Source organism: Entelurus aequoreus, linkage group LG03 (genome assembly GCF_033978785.1).
Source record: "Entelurus aequoreus isolate RoL-2023_Sb linkage group LG03, RoL_Eaeq_v1.1, whole genome shotgun sequence".
NCBI classification, from domain to species: domain Eukaryota; kingdom Metazoa; phylum Chordata; class Actinopteri; order Syngnathiformes; family Syngnathidae; genus Entelurus; species Entelurus aequoreus.
In genome coordinates this window covers 50683369-50701202 of record NC_084733.1, presented here as the reverse complement: position 1 = coordinate 50701202, position 17834 = coordinate 50683369, and the positions used below count along the sequence as shown (strand labels likewise).

At 39.0% G+C, this 17834-nt stretch overlaps 1 protein-coding gene across 3 annotated transcripts in view; it reads right to left on the bottom strand.

The window, feature by feature from the left end:
* eml5 (EMAP like 5) overlaps positions 1 to 17834 on the bottom strand; it is a 119861-nt gene that overhangs the window by 16531 nt on the left and 85496 nt on the right. For 2 of the 3 annotated variants that reach the window (XM_062042075.1, XM_062042076.1), the window contains 16 exons: positions 15620 to 15761; positions 15367 to 15519; positions 15079 to 15210; positions 14911 to 14999; positions 10804 to 10980; positions 10514 to 10715; positions 10312 to 10438; positions 6737 to 6815; positions 6225 to 6354; positions 6044 to 6142; positions 5796 to 5816; positions 4471 to 4644; positions 4184 to 4392; positions 3819 to 3976; positions 3615 to 3729; positions 3339 to 3527 (listed from right to left, as the gene is read on the bottom strand). In XM_062042075.1, coding sequence (XP_061898059.1) covers positions 3339 to 3527; positions 3615 to 3729; positions 3819 to 3976; positions 4184 to 4392; positions 4471 to 4644; positions 5796 to 5816; positions 6044 to 6142; positions 6225 to 6354; positions 6737 to 6815; positions 10312 to 10438; positions 10514 to 10715; positions 10804 to 10980; positions 14911 to 14999; positions 15079 to 15210; positions 15367 to 15519; positions 15620 to 15761 — 2196 coding nt within the window. Of the gene's footprint in view, positions 1 to 3338; positions 3528 to 3614; positions 3730 to 3818; positions 3977 to 4183; positions 4393 to 4470; positions 4645 to 5795; positions 5817 to 6043; positions 6143 to 6224; positions 6355 to 6736; positions 6816 to 10311; positions 10439 to 10513; positions 10716 to 10803; positions 10981 to 14910; positions 15000 to 15078; positions 15211 to 15366; positions 15520 to 15619; positions 15762 to 17834 lie in introns of those variants that run through there. The other variant, XR_009825315.1, reaches the window with a different exon arrangement.

The window sequence follows — 17834 nt, the reverse complement described above, 5'->3', positions numbered from 1 at the left end:
GATGTAAAAAAATTCAGTTCACAAAATTCAAACGTAAAAAAATTTGGTTAAATAAATTCAGTGTCCCCCATGACCCCGGGGGGGACAGGCGGTGGAGGATGGATGGATTGATAGAAATTCAGTGTCAAAAAAAGCTTTCATAATAAAGACACAAATAACCTCCATAGTTGTACATCACCAACATTATGTAAAATCTCACAGCAGGGAAGTCTTAACACCTGCTTTTTAAGTCTTAAACAAGTCAACAATGTTTTCAGCGCAAGAAATGCATTTGCAGAGTACAGACCTTTTACATGATGTATCATATCAAACGTACAATATAAATCAATAGAATCAATTAACATGTTAGGTGGATGTGCATTTTAGCAAGGAAAGTTTTGATGCCACGCAAACGTGGCGCGATAGAGTGATGTCAGACGGCGACAACAGACGTGTCAACGGATGCTATCTCGCTGCAGAGCAACTTTATGAATTATTATATTACTTCAATTATCCACTTTGTTGAGTGGATTAATATTGGCCTATGGATTACTGGATCGCTAGGAATACGGTTGATGTAGCGACGGACGTGGATAAAGCACTGACAGTAACTTTTTTTAGCGTGTGTGACTTTAAAGTTAAAGTACCAATGATTGTCACACACACACTAGGTGTGGTGAAATTTGTCCTCTGCATTTGACCCATCCCCTTGTTCACCCCCTGGGAGGTGAGGGGAGCAGTGGGCAGCAGCGCCCGGGAATCATTCTTGGTAATTTAACCTCCCTTGATGCTGAGTGCCAAGCATGGAGGTAATGGGTCCCATTTTTTATAGTCTTTGGTATGACTCGGCCGGGGTTTGAACTCACAACCTACCGATCTTAGGGCGGACACTCTAACCACTAGGCCACTGAGTAGGTTTGAGGGACTTTTGTGGAGGAAATAGTGTTCTGTTCCAAACATTTGTGTGGCCTGGCTTCGTTTTCTGTGATTATTTCAAACTGCCCTACTCGTATCTTTTTTAATGCTTACCAGCAACATTTGAACTAAATGTGACCACGTGACATGATTACGAAATACTGATAGCCGTAGCGAGTTGTTCAGAATCTTAACAATCCTGCTGGACCGACACAATTAGGAAACATTACCAAAATATACCGGTACTCGGTATACTGTTCATCCCTAGTCAGAAGGAGTCTAAATATAGGATCTTAATAGCTAAACAGAGGTCAAATTTCATTCAGGACAACATTCCATTTAATACCATTTTACTTAAGCACAACAAATTACAACCTGATCTGATGATGTTTTAAAACTCAAATCCAAGCATAGCAAAGTGGGGCTTTCCACGTTAAATTAAAATGTGGATTAAATTCAGATGAAATTTGGTTTGACATCTTCCGACCTTACATAGCAAGTTTTCGTCAATGTAACATCTAAACCAGTGGCCGCGTCCCGGTACCGGTCCGTGGATCGATTAAATTAAATCAACATAAAAAACACAAGATACACTTACAATTAGTACTCTAACCCAAAAAAAACCCCTTCCCCATTCACGCTCATTCCTGTATATGTATGCGGGCGCCCTTGTCCGTGGTCATTCACACTCATTCATGTATATATATACATACTGTATATATATATATATATATATATATATATATATATATATATATATATATATATATATATATATATATATATATATATATATATATATATATATATATATATATATATATATACATGTATGTATGTATATATATATATATATATATATATATATATATATATATATATATATATATATATATATATATATATATATATATATATATATATATATATATATATATATATATATATGTATATATATATATATATATATATATATATATATATAGATGTATATATATATATAATTTTTTTTTTAGCTCTAAAAATGTTATGACAAACCACCTCAAAAACAGAATGAGACACCCAGACTGTACATGAAAATGTGGGATTTACAATATTAACTATTAATGATTAAAGACTGAATATTAACAACAAATGAACGTCGCTCCTCTGTCACTTCTCAGACTAACTCCTGCATCGACATCTTTTTTACAATCAAGCAAAACACAACAAAAATGCAACAAACACATTGAAATAAGAACACAAATGGTAATAAACACATACAATCTGATTTAATATCACTTTTCTGCAGATTTTTGGTGTAACAATATGCTCCCGCGTTTGTCCTTGACACCAGCGTTTCAGACTGGCTGTTCTGGAAGCAAACCCCGCCCACACGGCTTCTTACCTCGGCTGCCTGGAGCTGCTGTGACATACATTACCGTAATAACTCAAAAGCCCAGATTGCAACCACTGAAATACAGTACTTTTTATAGTTCAAGATTTACAGTCATTTTAAAACAGCACTGCACATCATGACGGTTTCGATGTTAGAGGCCTAAGAAAATTAATCAATTCATTGGAAGCGTCATCTTAATGGGCCGTATGTGGCCCGTGAGCCGTATTTTGCCCAACTCTGTCTTAGGTGATTCAATCGATCGTAACTGGACTGTTTGGGTTGTCTTAGAAGACGTTTCATTTCTAATCCAAGCAGGCTTTAACAATTCATGCTCAGGACTACATAGCACAGCTCTAGTCTGAAAGGATGGTGTGGAATACAAGTATTTATCTGCTAAAATGTAGTGGCATGCACCAACAAGAATAGTTTCACTCTTTTGAAATGCAAAATTACAGCTGTATCTTAACGGTTATTATTTTGCATTCTAAAAGACTGAAATCATTTTTGGTTTGCCTGTTGCCTCTATCTTGGATCCCACAAGACACCGTCCCCTTAAACTAAAGCCGTCATATCTACCGTAGTCTTAAGCATGAACTGATGAAGACTGCTTAGATGAGAGGCAAATTGTTTTTTTTATGTTAGTCTTAGCAGTGCGATTTATTCAATGCCCTGAGACTAATGACTTGGATAGATGAGAACATTCACAAGTAAGAATGTTAAAAAATGAGATGTATACAGTATCTGTGCCTTATTCTACCCATGCCTAAGTGTTACAAATTCATCATCATGTTAACTCAAGTGATATATTATTTTAAGTCTCATAATACAGACAATAGTTAAGCTGTTTTCACAGGTTGATAGTGTAAATGTTCCTTTAAACATGGTCAGTATACAAATAATTCTGTAGTTTGAACCTAGAACAGATTATTTCTAAATCAGTTGTCAACCAGCATCACTGCAGTGATTGTATTTGACTGTAGTGGTTCCAGCATATAAACTTTAATAACCACATGGCAACTTCTTTAAAGGAGGTCTGAGTGGAGTGTAGTGGGGTGACAGGACTCACCTTCTCCGGAATGTCCCAAAGTCTAACTGTCCCGTCCTCTGCAGCAGACAGAAACACATCTCTGGATGGATGTGTGCCCAAACCCCAAATTGGCCCGTCCATGTGACCGTTAACCAGGATGTTGCATGCTGCATTCTTCTCCCCAACTTCAATGATTTCTGCATTCCTGGTTCCCACCAGGATTTTACCCTAATGCAGCAAAGGATAAAAAGGGATGAATTGAGGACAATTGCGCTAGATCATGTTTTAAGTGAAGCGTAAGATCTCCATTGGTACCTTTCCTCTGCATACGGAACGCACACAGTCAATGACCTGTCCAGTTTCTAATCGGAAGGCTCGACAGCGTTTCAACTCCTGATCCCAGAGCTTCAGAGCTCCTCCTTCCTTTGACCTGCAAAGGGCAACAATAGGTGCACATCAGCCTAGCTTAATCAACTCATGAACCAGCTGAAATAGAAATAATGAGTTTATGCAACTTACGGTCTCTCTTTGCCTCCAGTGACAATGAGGCCATCTCTCAGTGTGGTGTACATGGTAAACACTGGGCCCGTGTGAGCTTTGGCCACTATCCTTACTAGAATGTGATCTTTCCACACACATACATCCCCACTTATGGTACCTGTAAATGTCAAGTTATTCTGAAAAGAAAACAAATCTGCACTAATCTAGTGGTCTAAGAGAGCAGAGCAAGCAATGCACAAACTTTTCAGCAGCATTTCATTACAGAAACAAAAATATAGCAACAGCAGCATTTTTAAGATTATGCGGGATAATACAAAAACCTTCTTTAGAGCAACAGCAAGCTGTCTCCATGCTGAATGTGACAATGATCTGAAGCAACTTACCGCTCCAAATGCAACAGACAGCATGGTCTGCATGCGGGCGTCCTCTATGGAGCTTAGTACTCCTTTTTTACTGAGCAAAGCTCGACCCGCCAACGTCCAGAAGCGGACATGCTTGATCCCCACTGAGACAAAGTGAGTGTCCGAGTCTGGACGGAACTCAGCTACAAAGATCCTTTGAGTGTGACCGATCCGGCTGGCTACTTTTGCACCTGACAGGCAAAGCACAGGCACATAAAAGGTGAGATGAAAGTGACCGTCTAAACTTCCCGTGTTAGATCAGCTTGTACCTTCCTGCCACTTCCAGATGGTGACGGTATGTTCAGAGTCCAGGCCCACGGACAGCAGGAGCTTCCCCGTGGCGCTGAAGCTGACAGAGCAGACACCGCCCGAGTGGAAACAGCGCAGCACTGATAACGTCTGCTTGGTCATGGCGTCCCACACGTGAATTGATGGCGATGTGGCTGAGGGAGATAAAAAGCAGTGAGAACCCTTAATGTGGATTGTTTTAAAACATTTAGTCCACCTCTATTCAACTGACGGCCTGCGGGCCAAATCCGTCTTTTTTATCGTAATGTGATGTATGTAACTAAGGTGTTGCTGTAGCTTGTTTACTGCAGATGTAGTCAGTAGTCATTTGTTCAACTTCTTTAGTTATACTAGTAGTAGGTATGTTCCAATCAAGGTTTTTGACGGTTTAACAATATTGACACATTATTTAAACTAGTTCCTTATTCTATTGTATTACATACAATTGTTTAAGCAAAACAAAGTCAATAGTACACAATAATTAAACAAAATAAATAACTATCTACTATTCATTTAAATCCTTTGGTTTTAGCCCTTAAAGTCTTCCTATATCCAGGGAATTATTCCCTGAGTTTGTTAGCTCAGCTATTAAAATGTCTGTTCCTGGCTTTCTCTCGCTGTGTAACATGTTAAGCCTCGTCCTCCAGCGAAAATGATACTCATGATACTAAGAAATGCACTTTGTTTGCCGTATTTGAGGGCATTATTATTAGTTTAGTGGAACTTCTCCACACTGTGTATTCAGACACATAATTAGCTGATAGTATAGCTTGTCATCCAGAGAGGATCAGCGTTTGTGATTGGCATTTAGGCATTAATCGGCACTGGCCGATCACATACTTTTTGTCCGATTGGGTAAAACTAACCTGTCTCACGGTGGTCTAAACCCAGCACATGTTCGATCGGCACATCCCGATCTAGTGTTCTTCAAGGTTCCATTTTTAGGTCTCCGCTTTTTCATCAAGTTCAGTTAAAAAAAACTTGTGAAAGAGTCACATTTTTGCAGCAGATTCTTGAAATCACTACAATGCTGTCATAGTTATTAAGGTGATCTGTGAATATCTTTTTTACAGAAGGTCCTATAAAACAGCAGAGTGATCCTGTAACTCTGACAAAAGAAACAAACGAAAATCAAATGTCTATTGTCGAAGACGCTGATTGTCTGGAATATACTTTACATATATAAATAAAACTAAGTATAAAAGGAGAAGTCCAGCCCTCCGGTCCTAAGCTTTCTGGAAATGTGGCCTCCAAAACAATTTTGTTGAATATCCCTGCTTAAGACTCCTTAAGATCAATTTCTTACCTGACATGTCACCAGCATCACCTAAAAGGACAGAAAATTTATTTTATTGATGAACATTTGTCTTCACGAGGCTCAGGTAACCTCTGGTAAAAATGTACTTTTATTTATATATTATAATATTCTGCATGCACAAATGTCATATATGATGCATTTTTCTGCAACTTATAGAGCGGTGTGGCTACCTGATATAACACAGGGAAATAAAAAGCATGTAGCTGACAAGAGAGATCATTGTCGAACAAACATACCTACTTGGCCAGTTGCCACGACGTTGGGGAATTTGGGATGTTGATTGATTGTCAGGCACAGAATGTCATCACTGTGTTCAACATAGAAACTTTGGCAAGCTTCAAGAAAACACACACATGCTGTAATCATCATCTGTGCTTGCAGTGTCTTAAAATTCCATGCACTCTGCGTCAAACCTACAGGTGGTCAAGTTGAGCACGATGCCAACTGAGGCTGTGTGGTAGATGATGTCAGCCCCCTCATTCAGGTAGTGCACGTTATTGCGGCAGTCATTGCCACGGTAACCGAAAACTAACTCCAATACCAGGTCCTGCAGAAAGAGTCGGAGGAGACTGTCAGAAAGTCAGAAAGGTTGTTCATTGTCATGACAACAAAGATGTGCAGAACCAGCTCTTGGCTGGAATTCTCATTCAATTAGAGCATCACCAGGGAGGTTGTCTGAACAGCACGTACGTCTTTAAATCTTTAATTAGATACATTTTTAATCATTTGATGCTCTGAAACATACTCGAAAGCCTATTTTAATTCAGTATCGACTATGATTATTAGAGTGTCAACCAGTAGTTTACAATATTCAGCCTTTCTATGTTTTTTTCAAATTTTTTGAGATACAACATTTTGTATTTCTCTAAGTTATTAACAGAGTATCTGAAATGAGCTGTTAATTTGGACATTAACAAGGTTTTTCTTACGTCAATGGGTCTCTTCTTTTTCCCCACATTGTTGGTCTGCAGCTTCTCAGGCTGTGGCAGGGCTCTGCTGACAGGAGGCCTGACAACAAACTGCTGGGTTAGGACGGCTACTGATCAAAAGTCTGACATATTTTTAAGGCTGTATTGTGACCAGTTAATATACAGTAAACAAAAAAGAGGCAAAAGTAACATTTAATATGTGGACTTTTTTATTACAGACTTACTATAAAATGAACATGTTTAATCTCCACATGGCGCCTGTAGAGGGATAATGAATGCATAAAATATTAAGTAGCTTACCTTGACCCTCTGCATGGCAGCAATAGCAAAGAAAAAGCAAGAATTACTTAAAAGGTTTCTTACAGCGGTCACTGCTGCTCAATGGAAATGCACTTCAAGACAACACCTCAGCTGCTGAGGACATAAAATAGACAAGTCAGTGCCATGCAGTAGCCATGACAACCAAAGTCTGCTGCCTTGTGGAGGCTGCTTCTAGTCTATACAATCTTTCCACTGAAAAATTACACCATTTTCATAGATTTGGATTCCTTTCATTGCAGGATTTCTAGGTTATATGACAATATAAACAATTCACTTATGACTACATACAGATGGATATTGTCTAATTAAACATAATTCTCCATGATTAATACAATAATACACTATGGGTGCGATTTACTAAGATCCAAACACCACGAAGTAAACAGCGTGAGCAATCTATAAAATAGTGTGTACTATTATTGGCCGTGTTGCATATGATTTTGTCAAGTGATTGTGTTCTCTCTCGGCTGCGTTTTATTTTTTCATACTGCTCTGAGCGGGGCTCAAACTCACGCTGCCTATGTGAAAGACCAGCATACTACTACTGAGCTAAAAGGACAGGCAGTCTCCCAGCTATCAAGCAATTTACTTCAAGTTGACTGGTTTCTATTACAATCGCACAAACGTGATGTGCCCGTCGCAAAGGAGATGTATTTATGGACAAAATATTTTTTTTATAATGGGTGATATTTTGCATTGTTGTTGTTCTGTTGAGTAAAATCTGGATTTTTTTCCTGGGGGGGACAGGCAATACCCCTCCAGCCCCGGAACCCACCTTAGGTTAAGGCGGCCCTGCCTATAGCAGCTATACAATTATAAATTATGTTGCTGAATAGACAATATGTCTAATATTTTTTATTTCTGACCATCCAAAAATATGAGGGGCCTTAATGTGAGTGTTTCAGTACACTGTAAAAAAAAAAATCTGTAAAAAAACGGTCATCTACTGGCAGCTACGGCTGCCAAACGAAAACCATAAAATTAAAGTAAAACATTGTAAACCAAATAATGATCAAAAACATTATATTTACAGAAATTTTCATGAAACGTTTTGCGGAAAAATATCGTAATTTTACAGATTTTTACTAAATTATTAAGATCAACCACCTTTAATAAAGTGACGATGCAAACAGTTCTGCAGGAAAATACCTTTATTCTACAGAGTTTTTCCAAATTATTACGATCAAACACCTTTAATGAAGTGACAATGCTGGCAGTTCCACAGAAAAATAGCATTATTTTACAGATTTTTTCTGAATTGTTAAGATCAACCATCTTTAATAAAGTGACGATGCAAACAGTTCTGCAGAAAAATACCTTTATTCTACAGCATGGGTGTCAAACTCTGGCCCGCGGGCCAAATTTGGCCCGCCGTGTAATTTCACTTGGCCCTTGAGGCGATATCAAATTAACACTAAAGCTGGCCCGCCGATCCTCCCGGGAGTCTTCCAAACGCCCGCTCGCCCGCCAGCCCAACGAGTGCTGGCCCAGTCACATAACATGTGCGGCTTCTGCACGCACACACATTAGAATGCAACGCATACTTCATCAACAGCAATACAGGTTACACTGAGGGTAGCCGAATAAAAAACTTTAACACTGTTAAAAATATACGCCACACTGTGAATCCACACCAAACCAGAACCCTTTGCAGCACTAACTCTTCCGGGACGCTACAAGGTGTGTGTGTGTGGGGGGGGAGTTTTGGTGGTAGCGGGGGTGTATTTTCTAGCGACCCGGAAGAGTTATTGCTGCAAAGAATTCTGGGTATTTGTTCTGTTGTGTTTATGTTGTGTTACGGTGCGGATGTTCTCCCGAAATGTGTTTGTCATTCTTGTTTGGTGTGGATTCACAGTATGTTGTATATTTCTAACAGTGTTAAAGTTTTTTATACTGGCACCCTCAGTGTAACCTGTATCGCTGTTGATGAAGTATGCGTTGCATTCGCTCGTGTGTGCGTACAGAAGCCGCACATATCTTGTGACTGGGTCTGAACGATGTTAGAATGGATGAAAAGCGGCCGTGACGATAGCTCGTAGCGTATGTTAAAGGTTAATTTGTTCAACCTTGGCCCGCGGCTTTGTTCAGTTTTAAATTTTGGCCCACTCTGTATTTGAGTTTGACACCATTGTGTTAGATTGTTAGTATGGACATATACTTTTATATAACAAGCTACATATTTAATGAAAGATAATTACTGTAATTTTACATGAATTTGAAAGTAATTTAAGAAAACAGAAAATGCTATGTATAATTAATTTGGTATTTTTCTGTAAAAAAAAATAGAAATATACATAGTTTGTCATTACTGGCATATTACTTAAAATAACAGGCGGATTGTTTATTTACAGATAATGTCTTCAATTCTACAGTTTTATAAACTATTTAATAAAAATAGAAAAATTACAGTAGACATTTAGAGTAAATTAACCATAAAAATAGGATTTTTTTTACAGTGTAGTGTATAAGAGCATTTCAGTAGTATGTGTGAGTGAATACTTTTCCAATTGTTTATGTGAAAGCGTTTCAGTAATATTTGCAGGATCGTTTTTCAGCGGGAGCACTGATCCTGCAGTTGTGTGTAGAACTGTTAGTTTGCAAGTCCTTCTGACACGTGCTAAAAAAAAAAGCTGAATAGTGCGCGCAAACACTGATGAGTGTTGATTAATCACATTGTGTGTCCTAACTAATGATATTTGCATCTTCTCCTAACAGAATTGTGGCCGTTTTGATGATCAGCATATATTCTACATATTAATGAAGACAGGGAGGCAAAATGGATTGCATGCCTTGTTCTGCTCACTTTGCACATGTTTAGTAGATCAGCTTTGCGTGTGCTATCAGGTTTGCACGTGTTTTAGTACACGCAAACCTTTAGTAAATCAGGCTCTTTAAGGACAAATCTAAATTATTTTCAATACACTGGAAAATACAAAAATATATAATATACAACTATCCTTCCCCAGTATTAGCAAAACTTGGACTTGTATGTGTCTATAAGCAATACTGGGATGAAACAGCCACAAACATGAAACATCTTACCTGACTACACCCTGTCTTCAGATGGAATAAAAGAATCATGCAGGACAATAAACAGAATGCAGCCATTACAGGAAAGAAGAAGAGCAGAAAAGGTGCAAGTTATTTTAAAAGGGTGGGTATTATAGATTAGAATAGAAAATATGTTGATAAAAGAGGTCTAGGACACACAGAAGGTATATTTTTCATGTTTTAACAACTTCACTGAGGAATACCTCTCATCGACAGAAGGCTCTTTCAGCTGCAAGTGAGGCTTTACACCAGTCATGGGGCGCATGTTGGTGGATAAGGCTTTGATGGTGTAGTTGATCTCATTCTCCTTTGTCACATCGCTGTCATAACCTGGTGAATAACAACACCGATACAGCAGTAGGTACAATTTGGACATACTTTAGCTCAAAGAGCCCGCTCTCATACCGCCATCATCCTCACTCTCGATGTCAGACTCCTCGCTGTCACACTGTCTGAGTTCCCGATGGGTTTCAGGCTCATGAGCCCAGATCATGAGGCAGGTGTCTCCCCCGCCAGCCGTCACTAAAAGGCTGTCTTCATGGGTCCACCGCACATTGGTAACATGGGTACTGTGGGCCACATAGCGTTTGAACTTTGCAAATTTCCCCTAGGAATGACAAATAACACTTGTCATGAACTTATGATTTAAACTCCAATAATTAAACTACCATCTCACATTAAGCATTGCATCTTACTTTGACTGGGTATCTGAAGAGCTTGATGTATCCTAAATCATCTCCTGTAGCAAGCACCTTCTTGTCATTACTAAGGCAAGCAGACGTCACCTCTGTGACCTCACTGATCACAGGCCAGACACCCTCAACAGATGTGCCAAGGACGCACGTCCACATACTCCAGTCGATCTTCTCCACCTTAACCAAGCAGAAAAGTGGATGACTTTACATGACACTTTGCAAAACTAGTTATTAACAAAAATATCTCAAAACACTGAAATAAATGTGAAAAGTGAGCCATTCACACTGCATCTATTTCTAAACACATCCTCCACTCAAAATACATAGTTGACAACCATAATGTAGCCCACCGGACATACTCTGGATTTTTTTTCAGGCGCAATTCGACAAAATCTTGTGATGTATCTCAAATTTAATATATTTGTGGGAATCTTTGAGCACCTCACGGTTTGATTAAAATTCAGGAGCTACGATTCGATTAATACATCGATTATTTATGCATCTTTAATTATCTTATTTTATATTATTATTATATCGTATATTACTAGGGCAGCCCGGTGGAACAGGGGTTAGTGTGTGTGCCTCACAATAAGAAGGTCCTGGGTTCAATCTCCAGGTTCGGGGTGTTTCTGTGTGGCGTTTGCATGTTCTCCCTGTGACTGCGTGGGTTCCCTCCGGGTTCTCCGGCTTCCTCCCACCTCCAAAGACATGCACCTGGAGATAGGTTGATTGGAAACACTACATTGGCCCTAGTGTGTGAATGTTGTCTGTCTATCTGTGTTGTCGGTGCTGCGATGAGGTGGCGACTTGTCCAGGGTGTACCCCGCCTTCTGCCCGAATGGCGCTGGGTTAGGCTCAACCCCCACGACCCCCACGATGGATGTATATTATTAACATATTATATATGATTATATATCATGGATGTACCATATTTAATTATTAATATATCTAAAAGGCTCTTCGTTTGGCTACTGACATATATGGCCTGATTTACGGTTTTGGAACGTTAGTGCGTACAGCATAGATAAATGTATATGGAAGACTAGATACGCGAGAACTGCAGCAGCGGCCTGCTAAGTGTAAAAATAAACGTCCTTATTGAGAATAATCTCATCAAATCCTTTTTTTCCCCGAAGAGATCATGACCACGATTGTGGCAGTTCATGATGCCGCACGTTTGCGCCATGTTTTGAACTTGCTAAAGAAAAAAAGAAAAACACAGAGTCTTGCATTCACCTATGTAAATAAACAATTCAGAGTCCAGCAAGACTCACAATGCATTGCGTTTCCACATCACGCTTTCAATCCATATAATGATTCCTACTTAGCAGAAATATGTGTATTGCCATCTTGTCCAGAACCAATTAACAGAGATAAACAAGAGACTGTAAAATTAAATATAGTATACTGTGTTACTGTAGTTTCTGAGTCCACAAATTTTTGAGTATTACGCACTAACTAATCAAAATATTTACTTGCTTATTCTTCTTCTCTCCGTTTTAATAGTGGATTGCAAACACTCAATGGAGTATTATCACCAAAATTTGGATTGCCTGAAAAAATATCTGGCGGCTGAAAGAGGAGAATGCAACATTGCGCCAACAGTCGAATGACAAGCAGCAAGACAACACCCATTGGGACAACAGCAGTGTTGTGGAGATCGTTAGAACGGAGATAGGAACGTTGCGGCAACAGTTGCAACTAAATAACTTCTGGGAGGAGATGGCTGCATTGAGACAACAGGTCAATGCCAGATAACAACAAGATATCACTAATCTGGGGAATAGCAGTGTTTTGGAAAACATCAAAGAGGAAGTGGATCAGTTTACACGACAGAATGACATAATCATTTAAAGGCTACGCATCAATCCTCGATCCTATGCAAGAGCAGTTGACAACAAAGGAGAACGAGATGACATGGACACTGCTTCAACAGAGCAACATGTGGTCAACTTTCTGCAATCAAAGGGAATTGATGTCGATATTAACACCACTGAATAGAAGAGGCAACAATACCACGCCGGTCACCACCGTTAAGCTCGTCAACAGGAAATCCAAAATGGCATTGCTGACGAAGGGAAAAAACTGAAGGGCACAAATGTGTACATGAACGTGCATCTCACTAAACGCAATGGTGAAATCGCCAAAAAAGCACACGACTTGAGGAAACGGGGGAAAATTCATGGAACGGAGCGCCGACTGCAAAGTCTACATAAAGCTGAATGAAGGTCCACAAGCAAGAGTCCTAGTTGTCAAAGACATCAAGGATCTGGACGAATATCAGAACTCCCAGCAACCCCAACAACGATAATGGAGTCTGATGGAAAACAAACGTTGACATTCGACTACAAAATTACAACGCTCCAAGGGATTACCGAACAAGAAAATCTTTACTCAGGTGCACATTCATCTACAAATTTATAAGACTGATGACAAACACCAGTTTACAAACTACAGACCTGTTTCTCTACTTTCACAATTTTCTAAAATTATTTAAAAACTGTTTAAGAACAGATTGGACAAATTCATAAATAAAAATGAAACACAGACAACCAACATTGATACAGAGTCAATATTTCAACATCAATGGCATTAATCGAAACAACGCAAGAGATTACCAATGCAATAGATAGCAAAAGATGTGCTGCTGCAGTCTTTATGGATATAACAAAAGCATTTGACACAATTAATCACAGTATCTTAATAAACAAATTACAAAGGTATGGAATCAGAGGTTTGGTCTTGAACTGGGTTAGAAGCTACTTAACAAACAGGAAGCAATACATGAAGATAAAGCCAAAAATATCTTGTGGCGTACCTCAGGGATCAATACTTGGACCAAAATTGTTCAATCTTTATACAAACAACATTTGTAAAGTTATACATGACTTAAAGTTAGTATTATTTGCAGATAATACAACTGTGTTTTGTTCAGGAGAGAACACACAGAAGCTAATACTAATAACAGAAGAAATGAACAAATTAAAAAGATGGTTTGACAAAAACAGACTATCTTTGAATCTCAGTAAAACTAAAACAATGATATTCGGTAACAGTAGAAAGGAAAGTCAAATATCAATACAAATTGACGGAGTAGAAATTGAAAGGGTAAAAGAAAACACATTTTTGGGTTTAATAATATATGATAAAATTAACTTGAAACCTTATGTAAAAATATACAACATAAAGTAGCAAGAAACACGTCAATAATGAATGAAGCAAAATATGTTCTGGACCAAAAATCACTTCATATATTATACTGCTCACTAGTGTTACCATATCTGAGTTATTGTGTAGAAATATGGGGAAATAACTACAAATGTGCGCTTCATTCACTAACAGTGCTACAAAAAAGATTAATTAGAATAATACATAATGTTGGATATAGAGAACATACAAACCCTTTATTTATTGAATCAAAAATATTGAAATTCAACGACTTGGTGAATTTGCAAACAGCTAAAATGATGTACAAAGAAAACTATAACTGGCTACCCAAGACTGTACACCAATTCTTCTCAACAAAAGAGGAGGAATATAACCTATCAGGAAAATCTAATTTAAAACATTTGTATGCGTGTACAACACTTAAAACCATATTATCGAAAAATAAAAACCCATTAAAAATGTAGGAAAAAAAAGAGCAAAAAGTTGTAATGTAATGAGAAAAAAAAAAGGAATTGTCACCTATAACACAAAGCTGTCACAAATTTGTATCTTTAAATATTGTATACATAATGCTTTTAGCATTATTTTACAAAATAAAAAAATATCAAATTGGCCATTGCATACTTTGACTTTTCAATATGTGGCCTTTGTCGAAAAAGTTTAGACACACTTGTTTTTAAATACCAAGAATTTGGAAAAAAATAATTAAGACCATTTTTGCCTCATTAATTAATGTTCTACATACAAAAGTATCACTATGGTGGCTGCAAGACCCAAACTATGTGAGTGAGGTACAATCATTTGCCAGTCTGTGCCAAAGTTTAAATGGCTCAACAAAAGAGTTTCTTATTTTATGCAGTGTTCCACCTCACTGACTTTCCTTATTCAGTAAAAAACTTGACTACTACTACTTCTCGACTGCTTCTTGTTCCTCCTTACCTCTGCAGCAGGGATGGTCTGCCGCTTTCCGCGAGGAGCTTCAAAGAAAAACTGCTCTTTGGCACTAGTATTCACTTGGAGTAGTTTCCCTGTTAATGAAGGAGTCAATTGTTTTTTTTTTAGCAAAAATTAAAAAAAATTAACTATGAAGGCGGCAGGGACATTTACCTCTCCTGTCCCAATCCAGATGGGTGATGGAGTTGAGGCATCCTTTGCACACCCCAACGCGTTTGCTGCTCATTACATTGTAAATGTCCACAAAAGTGTCACCTGATGCCACTGCGAGGTACTTGCCACAACCTGAGCAGAGACACTCATTGGGTTTTAGATTTCTCAATCCCAAGGAAGACAACATTATAGCAGATTTTCTTTTCAGTGACATAAACTCATTAGGATGATGTTTTCTAGGGATTGATGGTGCCAATGTAACAATGTAAGCAGATTTAAACTAAAAACCTGGAGAGAATTTGATGTCTGTGATGATGTCCTTGCGATGGTGGAAGGACACCAGGTCCTCCAGAGTGTCTGCGTTCACAATGAGAAAGCTGCCGTCGTTTAGACCGACCGCCAAAGCTTTGCCATCAGTGGAGAAGCAGCAGCAACGGCCACCTGTGGACAACAAGGTGTTTACCAATGACCCGGGACCGATGCACCCGCAGTCAGGCTAAAAGAAGAGGAAATACTGTACACTCATCAGCTGGTGACTCACCTTTCCTTAGCTTGCGCACGGCCAACATGCAGTGGCTGGGGGATAGGTCCCATATGCGCAGAGTTCTGTCATCACTGACGGTGGCACAGAGAGGGAGATGGGGATGGGTGGCCAGGCCCCACACTTCACCTTCCATGTGACCCTGAATGACATACTTAGTATTTTCAAAAGGGCAGTATAATCCAGTATGTGTTTTAACAATGAACAATGGCTTTAAATGTGGCTACAAGTTTTGAGAATTATCTAAATTATCTGTGCAACAGCTTACTGAAGAAAACCTTTACTTCACTCTCCCCTTATCGATTGGCCCAATCCCTCAAAATATAATAAATAAGAGTAATCGTTACTACTCTGACAGCTTAAAGACAAGGACACAGTGCAGGGCCACTTAGCTAAATGACCAATTGTACCTAAAGGAGCACCATTTTTTTTTCTTGTTTATGGCCATCTATTTGGGTTATATCAGTGTAAAAGACAGCAGACAGCAGAGGTGTTAAATAAGAGGGAGTGCTAAGTTGTATATTTGCATGTGTTATCCCAAATACTGACAAATCAATTACAACTTGAAATGGGCACAATAATGAATTAATTTACAATCAAGCTTGTTTATGTAAAACTGTAATAATCATGTCCTGAAGGAGTTTGAGGCAAAATGGCTGCAGAAGTGATGGTGATTGAGCATCAAATAGTTTGTAGTCAAAAGAAGAAAAACATGATGTCAGCCGTGGAAGGTTAGAATAAGTCTGCTGTGACAACTCCTCTGGGCACATTATTGTGCTTAATACAACATTGTGAAAGCAGAAGTTCAGAACATTTACAGATATTTTATAAAAATGAAACATATATTGGATTTATTAAAAGCACAATTATTGAAATACAGTATAAACTTTGGCGGCTGCTGGTCTTTTAAGTGGGAGAAAGCTCATTTTCAGCTTCTCTCTAAACACAAGTAAACTCTCCAATAACAGATAAAAGATACAGAGACCCTAGATTTTACAAAAAAAAATGTCACTTACAGGATTGTAAAATTCTGTACATCAACTCAGAACAATAATATGACACATGAAAAATACTCTGGCAGCGGTTTATGATTCAAGATAGCTCAATCACTCGTTTTGCTGTCATTCAAAAAGGAATTCAGCCTCAGACAGATCATCCAATCGTCATGAGGACCTAGGCCAGGGGTCGGCAACCTTTACCACTCAAAGAGACATTTTGACAAGTTTCACAAATTAAAGAAAACAATGGGAGCCACAAAACTCTTGAAAATTTAAAACGAAATAACACTGCATACACAGCTTTTTTCGCTTTGTGCTATGTTTTAACCAGGGGTCTCAGACACACGCCCCGGCCCGCACCTTAATATAAAAATTTAATGATAGTGCGACCCGCGATTGCGCCTGATAGCGTCATGCTTGCCAACCCTCTCAATTTATCCGGGAGATTCCCAAGTTCCAGGGTGTGAGGGTACTGCCTTTAGCGCCCTCTACAGCCTGCTCCAACAGCGTACCTGCTCGGCCACATGTTGAATACAGCTTCAGCATGCTCAGTGCACACATAAGTGATAGCAAGGCATACTTGTTCAACAGACACAAAGCTTACACTGACGGTGGTCGTATATAACAACTTTAACACTGTTACGTTACAAATATGCGCCACACTGTGAACCCACACCAAAAAAGAATGACAAACACATTTCTGGAGAACATCCGCGCTGTAACACAACATAAACACAACAAAACAAACACCCAGAATCCCATGCAGCCCTAACTCTTCCGGTCTACCCCCCCCCCTACCAACAAACCCCGCCCAACCCCAACCGACGCATGGAGGGGGGGGGGGGGGGGGGGGTTGATGTGTGGGGGGGTTTGGCGGTAGGGGGGGTGTATAATGTAGATTGGCTGCATGGGATTCTGTGTATTTGCTGTGTTGTGTTTTTGTTGTGTTACGGTGTGGAGGTTCTCCAGAAATGTGTTTGTCATTCTTTTTTGGTGTGGGTTCACAGTGTGGCGCATATTTGTAACGTAACAGTTTTAAAGTACAGTTTTAAAGTTGTTTTAAACGGACACCGTCAGTGTAAGCTGTGTGGCTGTTGAACAAGTATGCCTTGCTGTCTCCTACATTAGCAAGCAGAAGCTGCATACAACATGTGGCTGGGCTGGCATGCGATTTGTGCAGGCTATAGAGGACAATTATTGCAGTACCGATAAGGTAC